At 47.5% G+C, this 25769-nt stretch overlaps 1 protein-coding gene across 1 annotated transcript; it reads left to right on the forward strand.

The window, feature by feature from the left end:
- Positions 1-1347: 1347 nt before the first annotated feature.
- On the forward strand, positions 1348-24706 carry tex264a (testis expressed 264, ER-phagy receptor a; the record flags this gene model as incomplete). The annotated part of the gene is made up of 4 exons (XM_084463691.1): positions 1348-1887; positions 6838-7059; positions 23871-24042; positions 24273-24706. Exons 1-4 carry the CDS (start codon positions 1630-1632, stop codon positions 24704-24706), a joined length of 1086 nt encoding a protein of 361 aa, XP_084319817.1. The 5' UTR covers positions 1348-1629.
- Positions 24707-25769: the final 1063 nt, after the last annotated feature.

Consider the following 25769-nt stretch of genomic DNA (forward strand, 5'->3'; position numbering starts at 1 on the left):
ACAGCATGTTGTAAGAACGTCCCAGTTAGACAACATGTTGTAAGAACGTCCCAGTTAGACAACATGTTGTAAGAACGTCCCAGTTAGACAACATGTTGTAAGAACGTCCCAGTTAGACAACCATAGACTGACCCAGTTAGACAACCATAGACTGACCCAGTTAGACAACATGTTGTAAGAACGTCCCAGTTAGACAGCATGTTGTAAGAACGTCCCAGTTAGACAACATGTTGTAAGAACGTCCCAGTTAGACAGCATGTTGTAAGAACGTCCCAGTTAGACAGCATGTTGTAAGAACGTCCCAGTTAGACAGCATGTTGTAAGAACGTCCCAGTTGATAGCCCAGTTAGAGAACACTTTGAAATGATTGTACATTTATTTTACTGTGATCATAAATCATTATGTATTGTATTGTCATTTATATGTTTTTTATGTTTCCATTTGGTGCCAATGTGTTAATAACATGTTACACTGTTATTTATTTGATTTAAATCTGGTTAATTGTTAACCTATAGTTTGGTCTTTACTTTAAACTAAGATATGAACCATCTTCATCGAACTGTTAACTACAGAATTACACTTTAAGCAAATACTGGTACATGGAGAATGTACAGTAGTAGGCCTATATATTATGAAATATGACCCATAAATATAATCTTTAATTCATGAACTAGCTGTTTATGGGCCTTTATTATATTAAATATGACCCTAACCCTAAAATATAATCTTTAAAGGGGTTATATTATGCTTTTCCGTTTTTTCCTTCTCCTATTGCTCTTTACATATGTTTTTGGGTATATGATCTAAATGATCTCAAAGTGCTAACAAACGACCTCAAAGTTAAAAGGTGTTTTCTTCGTTGTGAAGGGACATCTCCATTGTATGCTTGGCCAAAGGCAGAGCCTTCACATAGGGGTTGTAATACTCATAAAAGTAGGAGAAAAAATAATGCGCTCGACAACCCTTTATTGTAAATCAATTTTATTAGATCAAATAAATTAAATAATAAACAGTTTAAAAAAGGCCATAATGGGACCACTTTAATTCATGAACTGGCTGCAATCATCCAATTTAAATGAAGTCCTCGTCACTGTTTACAATGGGTCAAACTAACGCATGGGGGAGTTATTAATCAGGTCAAAATAACCGTTTATTTAATAAACGTATGATAAGTTATAAGAAGTAGTAATCAACATTTTAATGGTATCAGATATGTCTCCATGTATCATGTCTTTCTTTAATGTTTAAACGATCAAATGGGTCTCCGATGGGTTCTGAGGGAACACACCCTGGGTCGAGAGGGAATGGTTTAACCGGGAAGCATGTTTCGTTGTTTGGGGAAATAAACCTTCGTATTTTCTGACATTAGTGAGTAAACCACTGGTTTATACATGTATAACGGATATATATCATATAAATAAACGTTCGTCTGTTCTCCATCTGACACGGAAACAGGACATCAGTGATGTAAACCACTGGTATAAAATATACAAATATATAAACAGATATATCCGTCAACGACCCTCTGTGCTCACATTGGTCCAGGGCAGACTAGACCCAGCTCAGTAGAGCTGGTTTTAATACGGTTAGGGTTGGTTAGACCAGTTCTTATCCCGGTTAGCTGCAGTCATGTCGGACTTCATGATCCTCATCCTGATCCTGGTCCTGTTGATCTGTCTGGTCGTGACGGTGGTGGGCTTCGTGCTGTACTCGGGTCTCCTCGCTGAGGTGGTGGTCAGGACGGGCTCTCCTCCCGTCAGGAACCTCATCATCGCCTATAAGTTCAGAGAGGGACCCTACAGGGACAGTGGGGCGGGCTACACGGAGAGCTGCTCCATCGGACCACTGCTGAGCTGCATTGGCATCTTCTACGACGACCCCAAGCAGGTGAGAGCAGAGCTGAGGTTCTGGACAACATGGTCCTCAGAGACTCCGTGAAACGTGCGGTTCCCGCCGGGGTGTCTTTAAAGCACTGAGCCCATGGACACCGTGGGTCATACAATGTGGACCTAATGTGTAACTGGCGTATACCTAATTATTATTAAATCCATCCTGGTCATTTCACACCGAGCCGTAAAGGTGACGGACCACTGGAACCTTCTGGTGGTTGGATCAGCTGTTCACTGCCACGTTGCTGTTTTCCCCTCTCTCCTGTCCTCTTGGCTCAGGACCTCCAGGGCCCAGGGAAGAACAAGTCCCCAGAAAAGGAACGTCTTAATTTGCCTTTTGGGTGGACTTGTTTCACATATCTATCTATCTAAATGCTTGAAATCAGTGTTTAATTGGAAGCAGAAAGAGATTCTTGTCTTGGAGGAAAGTCTTAATAAATGGATCATTCTTTAGTTCTCCTTGATCTCGATCCATCACATGAGTGGAGCAAGCTGGGACTACAGAAGAGGGTTTGATTTCCCAAAACACAGAAACAGGCTCTGAACAAACCTTAGGATTTCGACTAGGCTGTCGGAGGCCTTACTTTTCTCACTCTAAATTGACAACCGTTTTGTAAAAAAATGTGTGTGTGTGTGTGTGTGTGTGTGTGTGTGTGTGTGTGTGTGTGTGTGTGTGTGTGTGTGTTAGAGCTAATTTAGGAAGTATTCCAAAGACAAGAAAAGGCTCTTTTTTAGGGTTAGGGTCATGGTTAGGGTCATAGTTAGGGTAAGGGTCATGGTTAGGGTCATAGTTAGGGTAAGGGCCATGGTTAGGGTCATAGTTATAAAGTAAGGGTCATGGTTAGGGTCATAGTTAGGGTAAGGGCCATGGTTAGGGTCATAGTTAGGGTAAGGGCCATGGTTAGGGTCATAGTTAGGGTAAGGGCCATGGTTAGGGTCATAGTTAGGGTAAGGGCCATGGTTAGGGTCATAGTTAGGGTTAGGGTCATAGTTAGGGTCATAGTTAGGGTAAGGGTCATGGTTAGGGTCATAGTTATGGTAAGGGTCATGGTTAGGGTCATAGTTAGGGTCATAGTTATAAAGTAAGGGTCATGGTTAGGGTCATAGTTAGGGTAAGGGCCATGGTTAGGGTCATAGTTAGGGTAAGGGCCATGGTTAGGGTCATAGTTAGGGTAAGGGCCATGGTTAGGGTCATAGTTAGGGTCATAGTTAGGGTTAGGGTCATAGTTAGGGTCATAGTTAGGGTAAGGGTCATGGTTAGGGTCATAGTTATGGTAAGGGTCATGGTTAGGGTCATAGTTAGGGTCATAGTTAGGGTAAGGGTCATGGTTAGGGTCATAGTTAGGGTAAGGGTCATGGTTAGGGTCATAGTTATGGTAAGGGTCATGGTTAGGGTCATAGTTAGGGTAAGGGTCATGGTTAGGGTCATAGTTATGGTAAGGGTCATAGTTAGGGTAAGGGTCATGGTTAGGGTCATAGTTAGGGTAAGGGTCATGGTTAGGGTCATAGTTATGGTAAGGGTCATGGTTAGGGTCATAGTTAGGGTAAGGGTCATGGTTAGGGTCATAGTTATGGTTAGGCCTCTGAACCCCTCGTCTTTTGGGGGTTGAATGATTCCAGTGGACAGAATACACGAGAGAAGACCGTTCATTGGTTACCAACCCATCAGGTGATGTTATTACATGAGTGATGATTTGTGGGCAGTGGATTCCCTCTCTGTCCAGGAAGCCGTCTGAACATGACCAACAACTTTAATAAGCGAGTGAAGCATCCCCACCTCACCGTCCCCCCGTCTGACCTCTGCCCGCTCCCCCCCCCGTCTGACCTCTGACCCCCCCACCCCCCACCCCCGTCTGAACTCTGACCCTGTTCCCCACCTGACAGTGATAACAAAGACAGAGAAAAGATGTCTACACAGAGGAATGAAGTCTTTCACTACCTTCTGCACCAAAGGAAGAACAACTACAATTACTTCAGTTAACAGAACCATCAACCATAGAAAACGTGTACAAAATTTACAAGTGAATCAATATTATTAAGCAGGTTGTATATTTGTTTAGCTAGTAAATAATATACCTTATTTAAATCTCACAATAAGACCTTATCAATCAGTAGCCTTCCGTTTACGATTTACCATTAATACTTGGCCTTTGGGTTTAGAATATTTTTGGCCTGCAATACATTAGTGACCAGTAGATGGCAGGATTGTCATGGTAGCAGCAGTGCATCCAGAGAGATCAAGCATGTTATCACTATTCAATCCGCAACCATGGATCACTATCAATCTGAAGTTGAAAGTGGCGTCTCTGTATTACATTTATGAATGCAATTATGTAATGAAGGTTTATGAATAAATTACACATGGTTACCCCAACATCTTGTCACATCTCAGCATCGATAGGCTGGTTTTCACAAGAGGCCTGTTTAATGTTGTGTAGATGCATATTTGATGAGTAGGGTGGAAGACCCTCACCCTGAGCACCATGGTCTATGTTTTTAAAGAGTTTTCTGTAGTTGGTTCATCTCTATGGCTATTGGGAGATGTATCCGTGCATAAGCCTAGTTTTTCTTCATGCATGTACAGGTGCAGCAATTATAATATTGTGGAAAAGTTAATTAATTAGGTAGGTTAGACATTAGATAGGCTAGCCTCCTGCTAGGAGGCCAGGCAGAATATGGGTAAAGTTAAGGGTTATTACATATATTTGATTACATAACAAAGGCTGAGCTCACTCGCTGAAACTGCCACTGGAAAATAACAAACCAATATGTCAATCCTGTCTTTGTTTCTAATCTTCCCCTCTCCATGAACCGTGCCCCAGCTGCTGGGGGCCGCGCGTTGGTCCCTGAAGGAAGGGCTGCGAATGAGTTCTGGTGAGCGTGAGGATGTGGTTGTTTAGAGCGGGTGGCGGTGAACAGCGCGGTGCGCCTCTTCCTTCCCTGACGAACCACGGGCCAAATGAAATGTCGCACAGCAGCGGCGCGGGGAGCGATGAGACGAGGTGTGAGATCTGTCAGAGGAGGAAGAGTGTAAATTGACGAAAGAAGTCTCGCTCGCCTTCAGAGCCTCGTTTCAATGGCTCCTCTGGCGCGTCACGGGCCCCCGATCAGAGCACTAAGCCCAGCCTAACTACACTGGGCTAGCTGATCCTCACTGGGCTAGCTGATCCTCACTGGGCTAGCTGATCCTCACTGGGCTAGCTGATCCTCACTGGGCTAGCTGATCCTCACTGGGCTAGCTGATCCTCACTGGGCTAGCTGATCCTCACTGGGCTAGCTGATCCTCACTGGGCTAGCTGATCCTCACTGGGCTAGCTGATCCTCACTGGGCTAGCTGATCCTCACTGGGCTAGCTGATCCTCACTAGGTCCACCCTCGGTTGGTTGACTTTTAAAGTCGCAAGAAGGTACAGAGTGTTCCACCACAACCTGCTGTCTCCCACTATGCCAGCAACAGGCCGGCCAGGCAAAGGGAGGTAACCCCATGTGGGTTAGGGTTAGCTACTACCCTAACCCTACCCTACCTTCAACCACTCGGTTCACTCGGTTCAGGAAGAGGAATAAAATATACAGTATATATATATCATATTTACAGCTCCATGGATCTCCTCACCGATTCTAACCGACATGTCCGTCGAAGGAAGAAGAACCAACGGGAACCTCCACCTGTTCCCTGACTCAGGGCGGGCAGGGACCGGGCTGGACCCCCTCTGGGCCCCCTGCAAGAAGGAGGAGGAGAAAGTCCTCCTCCTTCTGTGACTGGAGAGGAGCTGAGGAGGTGTTGAGGTGAACCTGCCTTGCCAATAAGGTGTCCTTCCTCCTGGAGACCTCCTTGTCCTCGTCAGTAATTACACAGGACCCCCAGGAGGCCAGAGTCATTACTGGGGAGGGATGAGCTGTGCCTGGAGGGAAACGCTCCCAGAGAGAGATAGACACAGAGAGGAGATGGAGAGAGCGAGGGAGAGAGAAATAGAGAACAGATTGAGAGAGAGACAGAGAGGGAGAGAGAGAGAGAGATGGAGAGAGACAGAGAGGAGATGGAGAGAGAGAGAGACATAGAGAGGAGATGGAGTGCTAGAGAGTTGGAGAAGGGCAGGGAAGGAAGAATCTCTCTCTCTGTGTCTGTCTGTGCAGGCCCTCCTATAGTACCTAACGGTCTCTACTCAGACAGGTCCGCTCTCTCTCGGCTGAAACATGAAGACAAAAGGCAACACATTCTGTGTGATGCTTCAGGCCTTCTCTCCTTCCAGCCTATCTCCAGACGTTATCTGATGGTGGTTCTCTTGCAAGTCAACCCACCAAACGACAATGCTTTAATCTCCATCCTCCTCCCTCTCCCCCTCCATCCTCCTCCCCTCTCTACCCTCCCCTCTCTCCATCCTCCTCAATCTCCCTCTCCATCCTCCTCCCTTCTCTCCATCCTCCTCCCCTCTCTCCATCCTCCTCCTCAATCTCTCTTCATCCTCCCTTCTCTCCATCCTCCTCCACTCTCTCATCCTGCTTCTCAATCTCCCTCTGCATCCTCCTCCTCCCTCTCCATCCTGCTCCTCCTCCCTTTCTCTCCCTTCTCCTCTCTCCATCCTCATCCCCTTTCTCCATCCTGCTCCTCAATCTCTCTCCATCCTCCTCCCTCTCTCTCCATCTTCCTCCCTCTCTCTCCATCCTCCTCCCTCTCTCTCCATCCTCCCTCTCTCTCCATCCTGCTCCTCAATCTCCCTCTGCATCCTCCTTCCCTCTCTCCATCCTCCTCAACTCTCCATCCTCCTCCCATCTCTCCATCCTGCTCCTCACTCTCTCTCCATCCTCCTCCTCCCTCTCCCTTCTCCTCCTACCTCTCCATCCTCCTCCCTTTCTCTCCCCTCTCCTCTCTCCATCATTCTCCCCTTTCTCCATCCTACTCCTCAATCTCCCCCTCCCTCCCCTCTCCCTCCCCTCCCTCTCCTCACCAGAGGCCAGTGAAGCAGTGCCGGTATGTGGTGGGCAGCATCCTGAGTGAGGGCGAGCAGGCCCCCGACCCGGAGCTCCAGAAGCTGTACGAGAAGCACGGTTTCCGGGTGTTCTCGCTGCCCGAGGTGACCCACGCGGTGACCTCCAGCTTCCCAGCCACCACGCCCCTCTCCCACATCCTGGGACCCTACAGAGTCTACCCAGAGCTCTCCTCCTACATCGAGGTAGGCCTGGCTACCGCTTGAAGCTTCATCTACGGACCACCCTTACTCTAGCAAGAGTTGAGGGGCACTTGAGTTGATTATTTTTTTCTAATTGGTAAATGAGTATTCATAAGAAAGACCATCTCTAATGACTACACTGCAGCGAGGACTGTTTCATAACTCTAAGATAAACCATATCTAATCACTACACTGCAATGAGGACTGTTTTATGATAAGTTAAAAAATGTGCTCAATGGTCAACGATCAGACTTTAGAAATTACTCATTACTAGTTAATCCGAGTACATTTGGCTCATTACTAGTTAATCAGAGTACATTTGGTTCATTACTAGTTAACCAAATTACATTTGGCTGGTGAGTCCTGTTGGCCGAACAACGTCATCATCCTGTCACCCTCATTCATGCGTTGCTTAGTCATCACGTGAGCTGAGTCGACCAACAGATGAGGTGGTAGGTTCATAAAAACCCAAAGGTCTCCCAGCAGGCCACCCTCAGGATGGCCTGGGAGCAGAGACTGGCCTTTACTGGTGACATTTCCACACTGGGATTCATGGAGGAGCCTCCCTTAGCAGGAACAATGCTGAGGAGGAGCACCTCGTGAGGGGGTGAAAGGAGTAAGAGAGGTGTGTGTGTGTGTGTGTGTGTGTGTGTGTGTGTGTGTGTGTGTGTGTGTGTGTAGAGGAGCAACATGCACTTCTTTATTAACATTACATATTTACTCTGCAGTAAAGACCATTTTTGTTCTAATATATTATAATGGAATAGTAACACAAAGTGTGTGTGTGTGTGTGTGTGTGTGTGTGTGTGTGTGTGTGTGTGTGTGTGTGTGTGTGTGTGTGTGTGTGTGTGTGGGTGTGCACACGTTGAGTGACATGTCAATGAGCAGCTCCCAGTGCTAGCTGCTAGCCCAGTGCCAACAGTGATGGAAGCATCTAGCGCTAAGCTAATGAATAATGAAGAGTGGCTTATAGCGGTTTAAAGGGTAGTACGTGGATGGCCCAGAAGGTTGTGTGTGTGTGTGTGTGTGTGTGTGTGTGTGTGTATGATTTATTGAATGAATCCATAGTGTAAGGGTTTTTCTAAACAAAGTGAGGTGCTGGCTCGGTCCATCAAGGAGATTATAATCATTTCAATGAAGCAGACAAGCAGCTCAGTCCCGGTTCAGAAGAACAGGTTGTGTTCTGGGGGTCCTGGGGTGAGCGGAGGGTTAGTGTCATACAAGTCCATACAACGACCATACAAGTCTCTCTCTCTCTCTCTCTGTCTGTCTGTCTGTCTAAAAACAAGTTGTCTGTCTGTCTGTCTGTCTGTCTGTGTTTGAATCTTTTGAGATCAGTGAGTGTAAATCTCTCTGTCCGAGTTCTCAGCCTCCAGCCCCTCTGCCACCGCCTCTCTTGTTCAGCTGACCTACATTTTATTTAATCAATCAAAGTGACGAGTTCCTCTGTCCGCCGCAACTCTCAATCCATTACAGAGTCCAGCGTAGGAGACCACCCTGGTACGGGGGGCTCTGGAGAGGGGTGGAGGTCCGGGGCTGAGGGGGTCCGGGTCAGGGGGGTCAGGGGGTCTAAGGGGGTCAGGGGGTCTGTGGGGGTCTGTGGGGGTCTGGGGGTCTGTGGGGGTCAGGGGGTCTGGGGGTCTGTGGGGGTCTGGGGGTCAGGGGGTCTGTGGGGGTCTGGGGGTCAGGGGGTCAGGGGGTCTGTGGGGGTCAGGGTCAGGGGGCTGAGGGTCAGGAGGCTGCACCCCTTATGTTCTCAGCTCTGTCATCGTATAAAGACATCCAGAGGCAGTTTAGCTGTCAGAAAACAAGTTAATCTCGCGCACTCAGACGCACACGCACGCACACAGGCCAACAAGGGTTTTCTTGCATGGGGGACGCATGGGGCCTGAAGTTGGAAAGCATAGAAATGTGTGTGGTAGGATGTTTGGTTGATGATGAATCGATTTGTAAAGATTTTGGTGATGTAATGATGTAAAGGTGATGAATTGATGATATTGTTGTTCTTCTATTTTCATTAGTGTGAGACATATGTTGGCTAACCCCAGCCTCATCCATCGTGCCGGTTCAGAACCTTGTCCGTTATGTTTGTCCTACTCCTACCCTCGGTGACACTCTTTTGCCCACCAGAATAATGTATGGAGCTCACATCTCTGACAGATATTTAGTCGTTGGTTACGTCCAATAAGCTTAATGATGCAACATGAGAGCCTGATGGGTGCAGAGAAATGCTTAGCATATGAAAGCGTCTCCTGGAATTGAAGAAGCGAAAGCTGTGCTGTGATGCGCTTCCAAGGATAAGCCAATCAGGATGGAGTTCAGGAGAACAACAGTCAGATTGAATGCAGTGATAAAGCAGCTCTGGGGGCATTTAAAGCTTCAATCTGATCATTCAATTGACTCACCGCACAGCTTCTGCTGAGACCTGGTGATAGTGTGGTGATTGATCCACTGTACCAGAGACGAGCCTGGTGGAGGAGCTGGTGTTACCATGGTGGAGGTGGAGGACCACAGGTCTGCCAGGGTGAGGGTGGGGTTAGGGTTAGGATATCCATGTGTGTTGGAGCAGTGAGCAGAAGATGCCGTCATCATGATGATCAAATAACACACTGCTGCCTGAGTGGCAGGGGTGTGCTCAGAGTAGCCCTGGTCGTGTTAGATGCTGTTGTGGTGTTAGATGCTTTGGTCGTGTTAGATGTTGTGGTCGTGTTAGATGCTGTGTTTGTGTTAGATGTTGTGGTCGTGTTAGATGTTGTGGTGTTAGATGCTGTGGTCGTGTTAGATGCTTTGGTCGTGTTAGATGCTTTGGTCGTGTTAGATGCTGTGGTCGTGTTAGATGTTGTGGTGTTAGATGCCTTGGTCGTGTTAGATGCTGTGGTCGTGTTAGATGCCTTGGTCGTGTTAGATGCTGTGGTCGTGTTAGATGCTGTGGTCGTGTTAGATGCCTTGGTCGTGTTAGATGCTGTGGTCGTGTTAGATGTTGTGGTCGTGTTAGATGTTGTGGTCGTGTTAGATGTGGTCGTGTTAGATGTTGTGGTCGTGTTAGATGTTGTGGTCGTGTTAGATGTTGTGGTCGTGTTAGATGCTGTGTTTGTGTTAGATGTTGTGGTGTTAGATGCTTTGGTCGTGTTAGATGTTGTGGTGTTAGATGCTGTGGTCGTGTTAGATGCTTTGGTCGTGTTAGATGCTGTGGTCGTGTTAGATGTTGTGGTCGTGTTAGATGTTGTGGTCGTGTTAGATGTTGTGGTCGTGTTAGATGTTGTGGTCGTGTTAGATGTTGTGGTCGTGTTAGATGTTGTGGTGTTAGATGCTGTGGTCGTGTTAGATGCTTTGGTCGTGTTAGATGCTTTGGTCGTGTTAGATGCTGTGGTCGTGTTAGATGCTTTGGTCGTGTTAGATGCTGTGGTCGTGTTAGATGCTTTGGTCGTGTTAGATGCTGTGGTCGTGTTAGATGTTGTGGTCGTGTTAGATGCTTTGGTCGTGTTAGATGCTGTGGTCGTGTTAGATGTTGTGGTCGTGTTAGATGCTGTGGTCGTGTTAGATGCTTTGGTCGTGTTAGATGCTTTGGTCGTGTTAGATGCTTTGGTCGTGTTAGATGTTGTGGTGTTAGATGTTGTGGTCGTGTTAGATGCTGTGGTCGTGTTAGATGTTGTGGTCGTGTTAGATGCTTTGGTCGTGTTAGATGCTGCCACGCATCGTAAGCTCAGTGAGGAACAGGAGGTTGAAAATAAGGCAGTGTGAGTGAAATGCAGAACATCGTCCGGGCGATTTAGTTTTGGGTGGGCTTTACTCGGGAGACAGCAGCTCCTTCAGCAGGAGCCCTCTTTATTAATTCTGTGTAGGTGCTATTTGTGTTGAAAACGTGGGAGGAAAGAAAAGGAATTTCCTAAGTCCGGTCTTTTCTCTGTTCAGTGTCTGTTTATCTGGAGGTTATTATACTGACGGGTTGATGGTTGGAGAACAGAGCGAGAGCCTCTCTCCCCTCGCTGATGAAGGAGAGCGACGGAGCGAGGGCGATTTGTTGTTGCAGAGATGAATTTGATACTCACCCTCCCCTCTGCCCACGCGTCCAGACGGCCCTCATACTACAGTCCTCTCTATCGTTCTTCATACGGAGTGTGCTGGTCACACGATGGAAGTACAAAACTCAGCAGCATCTTGTTGCATCAAATCCTCTTCTGGTTGTGATACTTTGATGAGCCTGTGTTATACTTTGGATCAATAAAACACCTAGAGATGAACACAAGAGGAGAGGGGAGGGGGAGGAGTAGAGAGGAGGGGAAGGAGAGAGGAGGGGGAGGAGAGGGAAGGAGAGGGGAGGTGGAGGATAGGGAATAAGGAGAAATGTGAGGGAAGGAGAGGAGGAGGGGGAGGAGAGGGGAGGGGGAGTAGAGGGAAGAATAGACGAGAGGGAGGAGAGGGGAGGAGGAGGAGGAGAGAGGAGGGTGGGGGGGAGGGGGAGAGGAGGTGAAGGGGCAGGACGGGGGGGTCTCGGCGCATTCTACCTCATCCTATTATTCTACAATGCACTGGCATCCCCCCCTCCCTCCCTCGCTCCCCCAAAGCTCAGGGCGCAGATCCCCCCACCTGGACCGCCCCCCGCCCTCCCCCCAGCTCCCGTCTGGTGGGAGGGTACAGACTGCTCATGGCGTGGCTGTGGAGGAAACGTGATGGAGACGAGCAGGTAGATGGAAGGTTGGGACCGGAGAGCGGAGGTCAGAGGTCAGAGGTCAGAGGTCGGCTGCTGACAGAGCTCAGAGGAGGAGGACGTGGTTTGCGTGTGATTGGTGTTCTTCTCTTCGTGCCGTTGGTTATTTTGAAGCCCAGCCAGCGTTGAGTCAACTCGTTCATTATTGATGGATCCTGGCGACCACTGCTTAACACCCCCCCCCTCGAGAGCACTTAAAACCTGAGGAGCAACAGTCACCGCCTCCTCCTCCTCTACTCCCCGCCTCCCATCCTCCCCCTCCCCCTCTCCTCTCCTCCCCCTCCACCCCTCCTCCCCTCCTCTCCTCCTCGCCCCCTCCTCCCCTCCCTTCCTCTCCTCCCGTCCTCCGCCTTCTCCCCTCATCCTCCATCACAAACCACGCTGTGTGTAAAGAATGTGTGTGCATTCCTGTGCGTGTGTGCGTGTGTGTGTGTCTGCATGCTTCCATTTGCTATTCAGTTGAGGCTGAAACCACCTCTCACATCTTCACTGACCCAGTTAGTGTCACCTTATTGATACAGGTTGCCATGGAAATCTCCCTTCTGGTGGAGCCATACTGGGGACTTAATTTTGTTTTGTTGTTAATCTCCGTCTGAGACAAACCATCACACCACACACAACACCTGCACACGCATGAGGACTCTGAGCTGCTAATAACAAAATAACATAACATGTTAAGACTGAACTGCTAATAACAAAATAACATAACATGTTAAAACTGAGCTGCTAATAACAAAGTAACATAACATGTTAACACTGAGCTGCTAATAACAAAATAACATAACATGTTAAGACTGAACTGCTAATAACAAAGTAACATAACATGTTAAGACTGAACTGCTAATAACAAAGTAACATAACATGTTAAGACTGAACTGCTAATAACAAAATAACATAACATGTTAAAACTGAGCTGCTAATAACAAAGTAACATAACATGTTAACACTGAGCTGCTAATAACAAAATAACATAACATGTTAAGACTGAACTGCTAATAACAAAGTAACATAACATGTTAAGACTGAACTGCTAATAACAAAGTAACATAACATGTTAAGACTGAACTGCTAATAACAAAATAACATAACATGTTAAAACTGAGCTGCTAATAACAAAGTAACATAACATGTTAACACTGAGCTGCTAATAACAAAGTAACATAACATGTTAACACTGAACTGCTAATAACAAAGTAACATAACATGTTAACACTGAACTGCTAATAACAAAGTAACATAACATGTTATCACTGACATGCACACACACACACACACACACACACACACACACACACACACACACACACACACACACACACACACACACACACACACACACACACCCTGTTAGTACCCATCCCTGTGAGCCCGTCAGGGTACGGCGGGTGTATTGACCGCTCACAGCGCGGTGGTGAGGGCTTCTTGGCCTTTAGCAGAAGTTCACGGCCTTTAAGCGAGCGCTCGCAGCAGGAGCCGTCTCCTCACGTCTGGAGGAGGAGGAGGAGGAGGAGAGACGAGCTTCTCTTCCAGACGAGGGGATCAGACGATGTCCGTATGCAGCACAGACCGGAGTAGGGGACAGCTGGCCGACTAAAGGAGTGGAGAAGAATGAGCGCGCTACTCCAGTTAACCCCTCCTGGGCAGAGCAGCGTGAGGGGTTAGTCTCCCTCTGTTTAGAGCAGCATGAGGGATCAGTCTCCTTCTGTTTAGAGCAGCATGAGGGATCAGTCTCCTTCTGTTTAGAGCAGCATGAGGGATCAGCCTCCCTCTGTTTAGAGCAGCATGAGGGATCAGCCTCCCTCTGTTTAGAGCAGCATGAGGGATCAGCCTCCCTCTGTTTAGAGCAGCATGAGGGATCAGCCTCCCTCTGTTTAGAGCAGCGTGAGGGATCAGTCTCCCTCTGTTTCCAGAGCAGAGAGGTTAAGTAACATCCTCTCTTGAAGGTAATTACATCAGACCACGACAGACGTGTGTATATGGAGTTAGATGTGAACTCTGCTGATTCCATGGTGGAGGAAGGGATGAGAGGAGGTGGAGGAGGGGATGAGAGGAGGTGGAGGAGGGGATGAGAGGAGGTGGAGGAGGGGATGAGAGGAGGTGGAGGAGGGGATGAAGGAGGGGATGAGAGGAGGTGGAGGAGGGGATGAGAGGAGGTGGAGGAAGGGATGAGAGGAGGTGGAGGAGGGGAGGTGGAGGAGGTGGAGGAGGGATGAAGGAGGGGATGAGAGGAGGTGGAGGAGGGGATGAGAGGAGGTGGAGGAGGGGATGAGAGGAGGTGGAGGAGGGGATGAGTTGAGGTGGAGGAGGGGATGAGAGGAGGTGGAGGAGGGGATGAGAGGAGGTGGAGGAGGGGATGAGAGGAGGTGGAGGAGGGGATGAGTTGAGGTGGAGGAGGGGATGAGAGGAGGTGGAGGAGGGGATGAGAGGAGGTGGAGGAGGGGATGAGTTGAGGTGGAGGAGGGGATGAGAGGAGGTGGAGGAGGGGATGAGTTGAGGTGGAGGAGGGGATGAGAGGAGGTGGAGGAGGGGATGAGAGGAGGTGAAGGAGGGATGAGAGGAGGTGGAGGAGGGGATGAAGGAGGGGATGAGAGGAGGTGGAGGAGGGGATGAGAGGAGGTGGAGGAGGGGATGAGAGGAGGTGGAGGAGGGATGAGAGGAGGTGGAGGAGGGGATGAGAGGAGGTGGAGGAGGGGATGAGAGGAGGTGGAGGAGGGGATGAGAGGAGGTGGAGGAGGGATGAGAGGAGGTGGAGGAGGGGATGAGTTGAGGTGGAGGAGGGGATGAGAGGAGGTGGAGGAGGGGATGAGAGGAGGTGGAGGAGGGGATGAGAGGAGGTGGAGGAGGGGATGAGAGGAGGTGGAGGAGGGGATGAGAGGAGGTGGAGGAGGGGATGAGTTGAGGTGGAGGAGGGGATGAGAGGAGGTGGAGGAGGGGATGAGAGGAGGTGGAGGAGGGGATGTGTCCTTATGACACTCTGATGATGGAGTCCTCACTGACCTTCTGTCCTTTGGTTCCCCATTCGGACACCCAAATGCCAAACCCCCTGCCTACCAGTCCCAGTGTGTCTGTCTCCCTAATGCATGGCTTCACTTCCTTCAGACCTGAAACAGCAGCGGGGAAGGCTGGGCGTATTGGAAACAACAAAGAGAAACGCTTGTTTTAATAGAGAATACCTTTTCAAAGGGAGACCTTCCACCGCAGCAAGACGGAGAGAGAGCGGTGTAAGTGAGCGTCTGATGTGAGAGTCCATTGTAGCGTCACCTTGTGTCAGGAAAGGTCAACAAAGGCCAACAAAGGCCTTTGTTCCTGGAGGACAACGCCATCAGTGGCCGTCCTGCCTCCTGTCAAAGACCCTGGTGGGCCGGGGTCAACCAGCTGGAGAACCTGTCCGGCCCCTCTGTCCTCACAGCACGCTATGTCTGTGGTCACTAGGGCTGGGGGTCTGGGGGTCTCTGGATGTCTGTGGTCACTAGGGACCACACTGGACTGAGTGACATGATCTCATCTCTGATATTAACACTAGAAAAGCTACACAGCGGAAATCCGGTCGTGGAGAAATGCAGCTTTGAATTCACCGGTAGCTTTGAGCTCCTCCAGTGTTTCATTAGAGGGGGCGGTGGACCGCCTCCTCGAGGTGTGGAGGAGGTGTTTAACACCACCACCACCTCTATAACCTGCATGCCACAGGTTATACTGGTCTCTCAGTCTGTCTCTCTGTCTGTCTAATGGTGAGGAAAAACAACTAACCCTTATGGTGAGGAAAACCAACTAACCCTAATGGTAAGGAAAGTCTTAGGTGTAACTGTGGAGCGTGATCATGGAGGTACAGGCTGTGATTACCGACCATGAGACAGTGGGAGAACAGGATTCTTCCAGAGGAACACGGTGTCACAGAGCCAATGTTGAGCCAATGTTGAACCGACATGTTGGCTAAAGGGATACGACGAGAAATTGGTCAATTGTAAATGGCCTTACAAAAATTCAGACAAGTTGTTTTATTCCAAATCAAACATTGTGCGGAGAATTGGCTGGGTTAGCTTTTGCTTTGTTAGCCGCTTCGATTGACTTAGTCACTGTAGAGTCACAGTAGCCTGGTGTCTGTTCATGTGAAGTTTTAATTATTATTATTATTATTATTATTATTATTATTATTATTATTATTTTTATTCTCACACTTTTAATTATTTTAATGGAGATTATCACAAAGATAGTTTGTCACTTGTTTTGGTGCTGTGATTGTTCAGCTACCTGTGACTAGCCGCTAAAGGTCTAAATGATGACAAATGATCTCCGTTTGTAGTCTTATCTAAGTGAATCTTGGTTAGACAGGCAGTTGCCAATTTACAGATTTCTCAGCGTATCCCTTTGAACTTGAACCATGTTGAACCACTGAAATCCACCAGTTTGACTATTTTTTTTAAATGAAACAGGGTAAGACCCCTGCCACTGTGTCTGTAGGAGTATAAACCTGGCATCCTTTAATGACTATATTTAGCGCGCAGGCTCCAGTCACACAGTGAATATCGCTCCTCCACTGGATTAGGTCCATCAGCAGGAGCAGTGGGCGACCAGGCCGTGCATAGCGGCTGGCTGGATGCCCGCGTGTGGGCCTCTGAACCGAAGACATCTGAGGCCGCCACGCGCCGCATTACTGCCATTCAGGGGCCTGTCACTCAGAGGACATGAGCTGGAGCAGAACTCTCTCATTCGGTGGGCTCTTCTGGTGTGGGGGGCTGCGATGGGTGGGCGGTGATGATGAGGAAATGTGAGCGGGAGGAACGGGCTCCACATGAGCGGTAGAGGAGTGTGTTGGACAGGGACGTGGTGCTGAACCACTGCCCCCAAACCCATCTCCTCCGCACCACCTCCTCCCTGTTTACGCCCTCATGGACGGGGGATAGTTACGCTAACACATGAACCTCTACCCGAGCTTGGTTCTCCTGTCAGCATGACATCGGATGTAGTCAGCTGGACGTTTATATCGGTGTGTGTGTGAGAAGTGTTTGCTGTTTCAATTAGAGGGAATGTTCAAACGTGAGACTCCTCCACACACAGTCATTACTCGACCATCGCTTTGGGAATAGTGTCATCAAACGTGTGTGTGTGTGTGTGTGTGTGTGTGTGTGTGTGTGTGTGTGTGTGTGTGTGTGTGTGTGTGTGTGTGTGTGTGTGTGTGTGTGTGTGTGTGTGTGTGTGTGTGTGTGTGTGAGCAAAGTTTTTAATGAGGAGCATCGTCGGTGCTTGCTGTAAGTTCTTCCATTCATCTTCATCCATTAGAACAGCCAGGGGCCTTCACATGGGGCTACTGGCCTCTGGGACTGTTTCTTGTGTAGTGTATAGATATAGATCGATAGATTAGCATTATTCTCCATGTGTGGAGAACAGTTTTGTCCAAAGGAAGATAAATGGTTGCTGGTTGTTTCTGATGGAGGGGGAAGCATTTCCACTTCCACAACATTACCCAATCTGCACGCTCTTTGAATTGGGTTTGAAATGTTTTCTTGAAGCCCAATGGGGGAAGATGTGTGATTTCACATTGAAATAATAATAGTCTTTTATGTTAGTAGAATGAACATTGTTTGCTGTTTCCTACCTTTGTCCTCACTGTTACACATTAGAAACATGAGCTACCAGACAGTCTCTCTCATCTGGAATAGTCGTGTTCTTCAAGACTGTCTCTCTCATCTGGAATAGTCGTGTTCTTCAAGACTGTCTCTCTCATCTGGAATAGTCGTGTTCTTCAAGACTGTCTCTCTCATCTGGAATAGTCGTGTTCTTCCAGACTGTCTCTCTCATCTGGAATAGTCGTGTTCTTCCAGACTGTCTCTCTCATCTGGAATAGTCGTGTTCTTCCAGACTGTCTCTCTCATCTGGAATAGTCGTGTTCTTCAAGACTGTCTCTCTCATCTGGAATAGTCGTGTTCTCCAAGACTGTCTCTCTCATCTGGAATAGTCGTGTTCTTCCAGACAGTCTCTCTCATCTGGAATAGTCGTGTTCTCCAAGACTGTCTCTCTCATCTGGAATAGTCGTGTTCTTCAAGACTGTCTCTCTCATCTGGAATAGTCGTGTTCTCCAAGACTGTCTCTCTCATCTGGAATAGTCGTGTTCTTCAAGACTGTCTCTCTCATCTGGAATAGTCGTGTTCTTCCAGACTGTCTCTCTCATCTGGAATAGTCGTGTTCTTCAAGACTGTCTCTCTCATCTGGAATAGTCGTGTTCTTCCAGACTGTCTCTCTCATCTGGAATAGTCGTGTTCTCCAAAACTGTCTCTCCTCTGAAAACACTCTTGATCTTCAGGAGACATTGGGGTGCCCCTCCACTGTTCACCCCCACCAGTTCATACGGAGGATCAAAGTGTCCGGTCTCCATGGACCAGCGAGTGAGGGGAGGGTGTTTGGCTGAGACGGTTGCCCTAGCAACAGGCTCAGTATCAGCTGCCCATAGAGCAGCAGAGGAAGGAGGTCCCACCTCATGCCAGTGATGAGCGCTCTGTCTGTCTCCGTATCGTGAGATCACAAGAATTCCAACAAACAAATTTCTTGGAACAAAGTCCAAGAAAGGTGATTTAATTTAATGTGTGCATATTTGCAATGTTTACATATTACCAAAAGCTCATAAAGTTCGACAGATATCTTCAGTCTGCTTCGCCTCGTAGATTGACCTCAGAAGAATGACCAGACACCCCATCACGACGCAGTTTGTGTCTTCAAAGGATGGTTTCAGTCTTCATGGTCTGGTTATGTCCCCATTGTTGTACTGGCATACAAGGCATACAAGGCAGTCGTTCACTGCTGTATACGGGGAATGGGGTTAGCCTGGCGATTGTTAAATCGCCCTAAATGTAAATGTAAATGTAATTGTACCGATAGTGACGTCTACATTCAAACAGCTACTCCTCCTCGTCTGATTTCCTACACTTTCTTTGCCCTGACTTCAAGACTGTCTCTGGCTGCTTCTTATTCAGCCAGATATATTGTTTGAAGCTGTCAGCTTGGAGCTCTGCCTAGCTGTCAAACCTGAGACACAAGTTCCTCCCTCACAGAGCTTCATTGTAACACTCTGAGTAGGAAGGAGTTTACCTGCAGTCCACCTCTGGAGGCTCTTTGGCTCCAGGCAGTGAAGAGTCAGTTGTTTTTTCTCATATTGCACCTTTAATTATATTGCAGTTTTATTGAATTTCCAATTTTGCAGAGTTTCAGTAAAATGTCTTTGCCTGTATTCATCTAGCAGCAATCACTTTTTTAGTTTGACCGTCTTACAGCCACTTTGTTGTGCTGATGAACTTCCTCACGCTCAAAGCTAAACATATGCAGTAAATAATGCAGTATATTCCAGAAAATAATGCATGTGAATTTAATGTACGGTGACCCAAGGCCGTTGAATATTGCTCTGTATACCCTTTTCTCAGGAATGACAAGGGGGCACATTTCCTTTTGCTTCCTGCGGTTTTGTGTCTTTGGTGAGAAAGAGCTGCTGGCGTCGGGCCCTTCCACATCGCCCGCCTCCCAATTAGGAACTGGCTGGCAAAATAAAACCAGCAACTCTGGAGTCCGCTGGTTCACACTCATTCCTGCAGGAGGTTGTACTAATTCCTTTTTCGCCAAGTTCATGCATTATGGCGTGTTAATTGTCCTCTCAAAGTTAAACTGCATAACCTTGAGTATTTCATGTGTTTGAATGGAACCGGAAGCATTGTGGAGGAGGCTGTATGATGGAGGAGACTTTGACCTAAACCCCCTAACCATTACTGTCCACACAAAGCAGCGACTCAGTGATGCTGCGGTGATATTTGGTTTAAAGTCACTAGTTAAAAGGAAGCAGCCTTGAAGGGACGGACAGACGGACGCCTTTCAGAAGGACGGTAGTGAGAGCTAATCAGCGGCTATGCTTTATACCTCGACGGCCGGGAATAGTCACTTCAATAGGGAATAGTCACTTCAATTCAAAACAAGGTCTTCTATTCTTTCTTCTTACCAGGCTGTGGACCATCTCTCCCCTGCCACCTTCTCTATTTACTCATCACGTTGATCCTCTTACTTCTAAGTTCAATGCTGCGCACTGAACAAAACACAAGGCTATGAGCTAGGCTCAGGTGTAGATGTTAGTAGTAATAACTCACACACACACACACACACACACACACACACAAATGAAACGTAACCTCTGTAGCTGAGATTTTCTTCTTGGAATTGCAGCTCCAAATATCAACCTTTTCATTCATTGTAAAAACACTACTTTCGTGTGCTGTTTTATTTAAGAACCTTGTCCCTGATCATTCGCAGACTTTAATAAATAATGGCTTGACCCTGGGTGTAATTAAAGGAGCGATATGGAAAGAATATTTGCTGTTTGATTGCTGGAGTGGGTGGATTTGGGTGTTTATTTATGAATGCATGTGGGTGGATAGTGTCTGAATGATTAACTTGCCAAAAGTTGAACACAAACTGTATTGATATCATTATGAATAAAGCCACGTATCTTTTAATATCTACTTGTTCAAATTAAATAAATGATGTTATGTTTGGATTCTGATTCATATCCATTTAGACAGAATTAGGCAGAATTCAAGGGAAGTTGCAATAAGACGGGTGAAGTAACAGCATTTACTTATTGGCTGTGTTATGAAGGGATTCAGAGGGTCCTGTGTTGGTCTGTTCTGTATGGAGGTTTCCAGAAGAATTCCTTACTTCAGTCGTAAAAAAAGGAGGTTTTTAAAGTAGGGAGAACAGATAATCCTAACTTTGATTCAATTTGTTAAGGCAACTAACAGAAACACAAAAGCTATAAAGGATTAGAAAAAAAAAAAAAAAGGCCTTTGTTATAGAAAGTCTAATACATGATCATATAATTCAGTCAATTAAGTGTGAGACGAGAGAGACACATTCTGCGCTTTGTGTGTTTTGATGAACATTTTTAATTATAAACCCTCATAGATAAGAGAATACTTGGAAGAAGTAAAGATCAGAGTTGGGACTATTGACAATTAAGTTGAACAATAACGGGTTCCACTGGAGACAGGCTAGCTGACAGCCGCGTGTGTGTGTGTGTGTGTGTGTGTGTGTGTGTGTGTGTGTGTGTGTGTGTGTGTGTGTGTGTGTGTGTGTGTGTGTGTGTGTGTGTGTGTGTGTGTGTGTGTGTGTGTGTGTGTGTGTGTGTAACCTTGATTCATGCACCACTCCTGTGAGGTCCCAGGTTGGCCCCATGATTTATTCATGGCGAGAAGAAGAAAAAAGCCCTGTGTCGTTACCACGGCTACAGGGCAGGATGGCGCGCAATTTTTACAAGGACAACAGTGGGAAGGCTGGGCGAGAGAATCCAAATGCCAGATTATTATTTTCAGGTAATGACTGTGTGTGTGTGTGTTGACCCAAGACATTAATAGCGATATCACTAATTATGTCTTCCTTAGAGAGCTCCATAGAGCTGCATTCTAACTAAATGTCACTCTTGGAGTCTGTGTGCTCAGAGACAGGAGGACAGAACTCATTAAGGAAAGAACTCACTAAAGGCAGAACTCACTAATGACAGAACTCATTAATGACAGAACTCACTAACGACAGAACTCACTAAAGGCAGAACTCACTAAAGGCAGAACTCACTAACGACAGAACTCACTAAAGACAAAGCGTATAGTGACAGAACTCACTAATGAGTTCAGGGGAACTGGTGTTACTATGAGGCTGAATATTATATCATATATAGAACACTAAAATACATACTGTATATCATAACTAATGTATATATATATATCATGTATACATGTATACATGTAAATATATTGAACTCTAATGTCATATAAATATATAGAATCTATATATCTATACATCTCTCTAATGTATACATATGTCATATATATAACTAATGTATACATACTGTGTATAATATATAGAACTCTAATATACAAATATTAGAGTTCTTGCTCAAGGGCACCTCATCCATGGATGAGGATGTAGGAGATTTCTGCACAACTACTTCCCCCGTCCATATTTTTGCCATATCCCGTTACTGGTCCAACTCCTTAACCAGTAGACCACAGATCCCTGTATATATATGTGTGTGTGTTTATATATAATATAGATATCTCTGTCTCTCTCTTCTCTCTCTTCTCTGTCCCTCTGCGTCCCTCTTCTTTTCAAAGGCCTGATTGTATCTCATTAGAGGTCAGAAGTGAATATTCAGGTAGACGAGGGACTGTATTTTCTGCTATTACTTGCAGTTCATCTCAGGATTTCAAGATATTAGATCTAGAATTAGCATTCTAATATCAATGTTTCCAGTATGAAACCTTAAGCTCTTAGTGATCTGAGCCCCAGAGGGTTAGGGTTAACCCTAACTAGGGTTACTAACCCTAACTAGGATTAACCATAACTACATTTCAACCTTGCGTCTGTCAGCCATCGTCTCTCTCCCCCTCCCTCCCCCTTCCTGCCCCTCCCTCCCCCTCCCTCCCCCTCGGTCCACCGGGACATGAAACGGTTCAGAGGTGTGAATTGAATGTCTGGCAACATTTGTGAGAAGAGTCTTTTTGTTGTGGAAGAAGATGCTTCTACACGCGTACATAGTCTCAGGGTTAGTGGGTTGTGTGGTTAGGGTTAGGTGTTGTGGGTTAGTGTAAGGGTTAGTTGTTGTGTGGTTAGTGTAAGGGTTAGTTGTTGTGTGGTTAGGGTTAGTTGTTGTGTGGTTATGGTTAGTTGTTGTGTGGTTAGTGTAAGGGTTAGTTGTTGTGTGGTTAGGGTTAGTTGTTGTGTGGTTAGTGTAAGGGTTAGTTGTTGTGTGGTTAGGGTTAGTTGCTGTGTGGTTAGGGTTAGTTGTTGTGTGGTTAGGGTTAGTTGTCGTGTGGTTATGGTTAGTTGTTGTGTGGTTAGTGTAAGGGTTAGTTGTTGTGTGGTTAGTGTAAGGGTTAGTTGTTGTGCAGTTGGGGTTAGTTGTTGTGTGGTAAGTGTGAGGGTTAATTGTTGTGTGGTTAGTGTAATGGTTAATTGGTGTGCGGTTGGTGTAAGGGTTTCATTTAAGGCAGATTAAGTCTGTGTAACACCTGGTGAAGTCTTGCATTATTAAGGCGGCCATTAATGAAACAAGAGCCATTACTTATGTGATGGAGAGAAACAGGCTTCTGAAGAAACTCTTATTGAGAAGATGAGACATTCACCAACTGTCAGCTAGAGGCTAGCTAGCTTGGTTCTCTGGCTGAAGAGTCTTTGAGGAGAGGAGCTCTGAGTTACTGTCTGGGTAAAAGAGTACAGGAGGAAGGCATCATTGCTACCGTCAGCCTGCAGTCCATGCCGGGATCCTCATGTTGTGATCGCTATTGTTTCTATTATTCCCAGCAGCGATAAAAGCAATCAAACACAGACTTGGGTTGAATTTACACACCACTAGGCTGGGGAAATAAACAGTGTCCAATCAGAGAGCAGAAAAGGGCAGGGAGAGGTGTTACTTGCTGTTTCTTTACATTCTTAATCGTGGATTAAATGCTAACAGCATAGTTCATCGATCTCCTATTTCTGTCTTTATTCTCCTTCTGAGAGTCATTTCAAAAGGGATCCGGGGTTAGTCCTTCCTTGGTCGTTTCATCACGTCCACTGTGGTCCTGATGAAGCTGCTCTGGGACCAGTGGAGATCTCAGTGGAGATGGGACTGGGACTGGGAGGAACCACTGCTGGTTTGGTTCATCTTCTTGTTTGTACTGAGGTGTAGATCTTTGTTTCTCGTTATTCCCTGGATAATAACCACAGAGGATTACCACGGTGATTCCCGCATCATTCCTTGCGGTCAATAGAGTCGATGTGTGAAGGTTTTAAGGTATACTTATATTTATATTTAGGGCATTTAGAACACGCTTTTTATGCACCCATTCACACACCGTCGACGAAGTCAACCATGCAGATGACAGCCAGTTCGTCAGTCAGGGTGAGGCCCCTCGCTCAGGGACCCCTCGACACTCAACTAGGAGGAGCCGGGGATCGTCCTGGCAACCATCTGGTTACCGGTTAACCCGCTCTACCTCCTGAGCTACTGGCGTCTGACTGATCTTTTACAAAACACGTTTGATCATTTTTTCTAAATCATTTCTTCTTCTTTGTTCTTTCTCGTCCCCCCTGACAGGAGAGGAAGCTGAGTGCCTACCCGATGGTGGAGGTGTGCAGAGACGAACAGACGCTCTACATGCTGCCGCTGGACAGACAGACAGAGTTCTTCGTCCCGGAGATGAGAGAGGAGGCGAAGACCGAGCTGAGAGAAGAGGATTCAGATGAAGACAGAGGGACTGACATCACTGGTAGCTGTTCATGTCCTCTCTCTCGCTCTCGCTCTCGCTCTCGCTCTCGCTCTCGCTCTCTCGTTTTGATTTGTTTTTGGACCTCAAGCACCCACATTGTCTGCCGTTGTTTTTCAATCTAACCCTGATCCTCCGTGTGTGTGTGTGTGTGTGTGTGTGTGTGTGTGTGTGTGTGTGTGTGTGTGTGTGTGTGTGTGTGTGTGTGTGTGTGTGTGTGTGTGTGTGTCCAGGCGCTGACTCCCACAGCGACGTGAGCTCGGGGAGCAGCGGTGCTCCGTGGGACGGCACGCCGCTGCCCGCCTCCACCGCCGCCTCGCTGGCCTCCGCCTCGCTGGCCTCCGCCTCGCTGGCCTCCGCCCCTCTAGGCTCCGCCCCTCTTGGCGCCGCTCTGCCGCTGAGGGAGCTGGCAGACGGGGCGGAGCGGGGGGACCACGACTCTGACAAGTCGCTGGGCAGCGGCTCCTCCTTCGAGGAGCTGGACATGGAGCAGGGGGAGGGCCGGGCGGAGGAGGAGGAGGAGGAGGAGGAGGAGGAGGAGGAGACTGGAGGAGCGGCCGGGGGAGGCGTGGAGAAGGAGTTGGAGCAGGGAGCCCAGGGAGAGCCAGAGCTTGAGGAGGAGAGGAGGGAACCCTCTGGTGATGGAGAGGAGGAGGAGGAGGAGTAGGAGGAGAGGAGGAGAGGAGGAGAGGAGGGAACCCTCTGGTGATGGAGAGGAGGAGGAGGAGGAGTAGGAGGAGAGGAGGAGGAGAGGAGGGAACCCTCTGGTGATGGAGAGGAGGAGGAGGAGAGGAGGAGGAGAGGAGGGAACCCTCTGGTGATGGAGAGGAGGAGTAGGAGGAGAGGAGGAGGGGAGGGAACCCTCTGGTGATGGAGAGGAGGAGGAGGAGTAGGAGGAGAGGAGGGAACCCTCTGGTGATGGAGAGGAGGAGGAGGAGGAGTAGGAGGAGAGGAGGGAACCCTCGGGTGGAGAAGTGGATGAGGAGGATGAGGGGAGGAGGCAGAGAGGAGGAGGAGGAGGAGGAGGAGCACGAGGAGGAGAGGTGGAGAATCCCAGTCTCCCAGTCTGGATCCCAGTCTGGGTCCCAGTCTCCCAGTCTGGATCCCAGTCTGGATCCCAGTCTACCCTGATGGGAGCTCGCTGTGTGTTTTGATGTTTTAATGTCCGGCCAACAGATCAACTTTTTAGAAAACACAAAACGGGGGCCAGACAGATACGAGTCAAACTCAAAGTCTTATTTAATACAAAACAAAATGATTGCTTTGCTAATCAGCATATCAATAATATTGCCTGATAACAATGCAATGTTATTCTTCATTCAAACCTCGTCTAAAGTTAATGTGCTTAATATTTTATTTTGTGCAAGATTGTCACCTTAGCTTTTAATCAGGCCATAACAAAATATTCCGTCCGCATGAGGTCACAAATGTTCTCTCTTCCTGATATTCCAGCTTTCCTTTCTTCCTTTGGGCTCTTAGAGTTCTGAACAATCTCATGCAGTCTTTATTTCATCTTCCTACAGTTAGAAACTGTCATCTTAGGTGTCTGCTTTTGTGCGCTCTCGGTTTGAAAGGACTTGGAAACACCTGAGAAAGTATCAATCTGGGACACTGTCACTGTTCAGACGACGCACAGAAGAGAAAAACTCAACAAATAAATCTGCTTCACCGAATCCTCCATCTGCGTCGACTGCTTCTCTAAACAAGGTTCACTAGACATACTTCTAATT

This window comes from Micromesistius poutassou (assembly GCF_964030765.1).
Source record: "Micromesistius poutassou genome assembly, chromosome: 2".
NCBI classification, from domain to species: domain Eukaryota; kingdom Metazoa; phylum Chordata; class Actinopteri; order Gadiformes; family Gadidae; genus Micromesistius; species Micromesistius poutassou.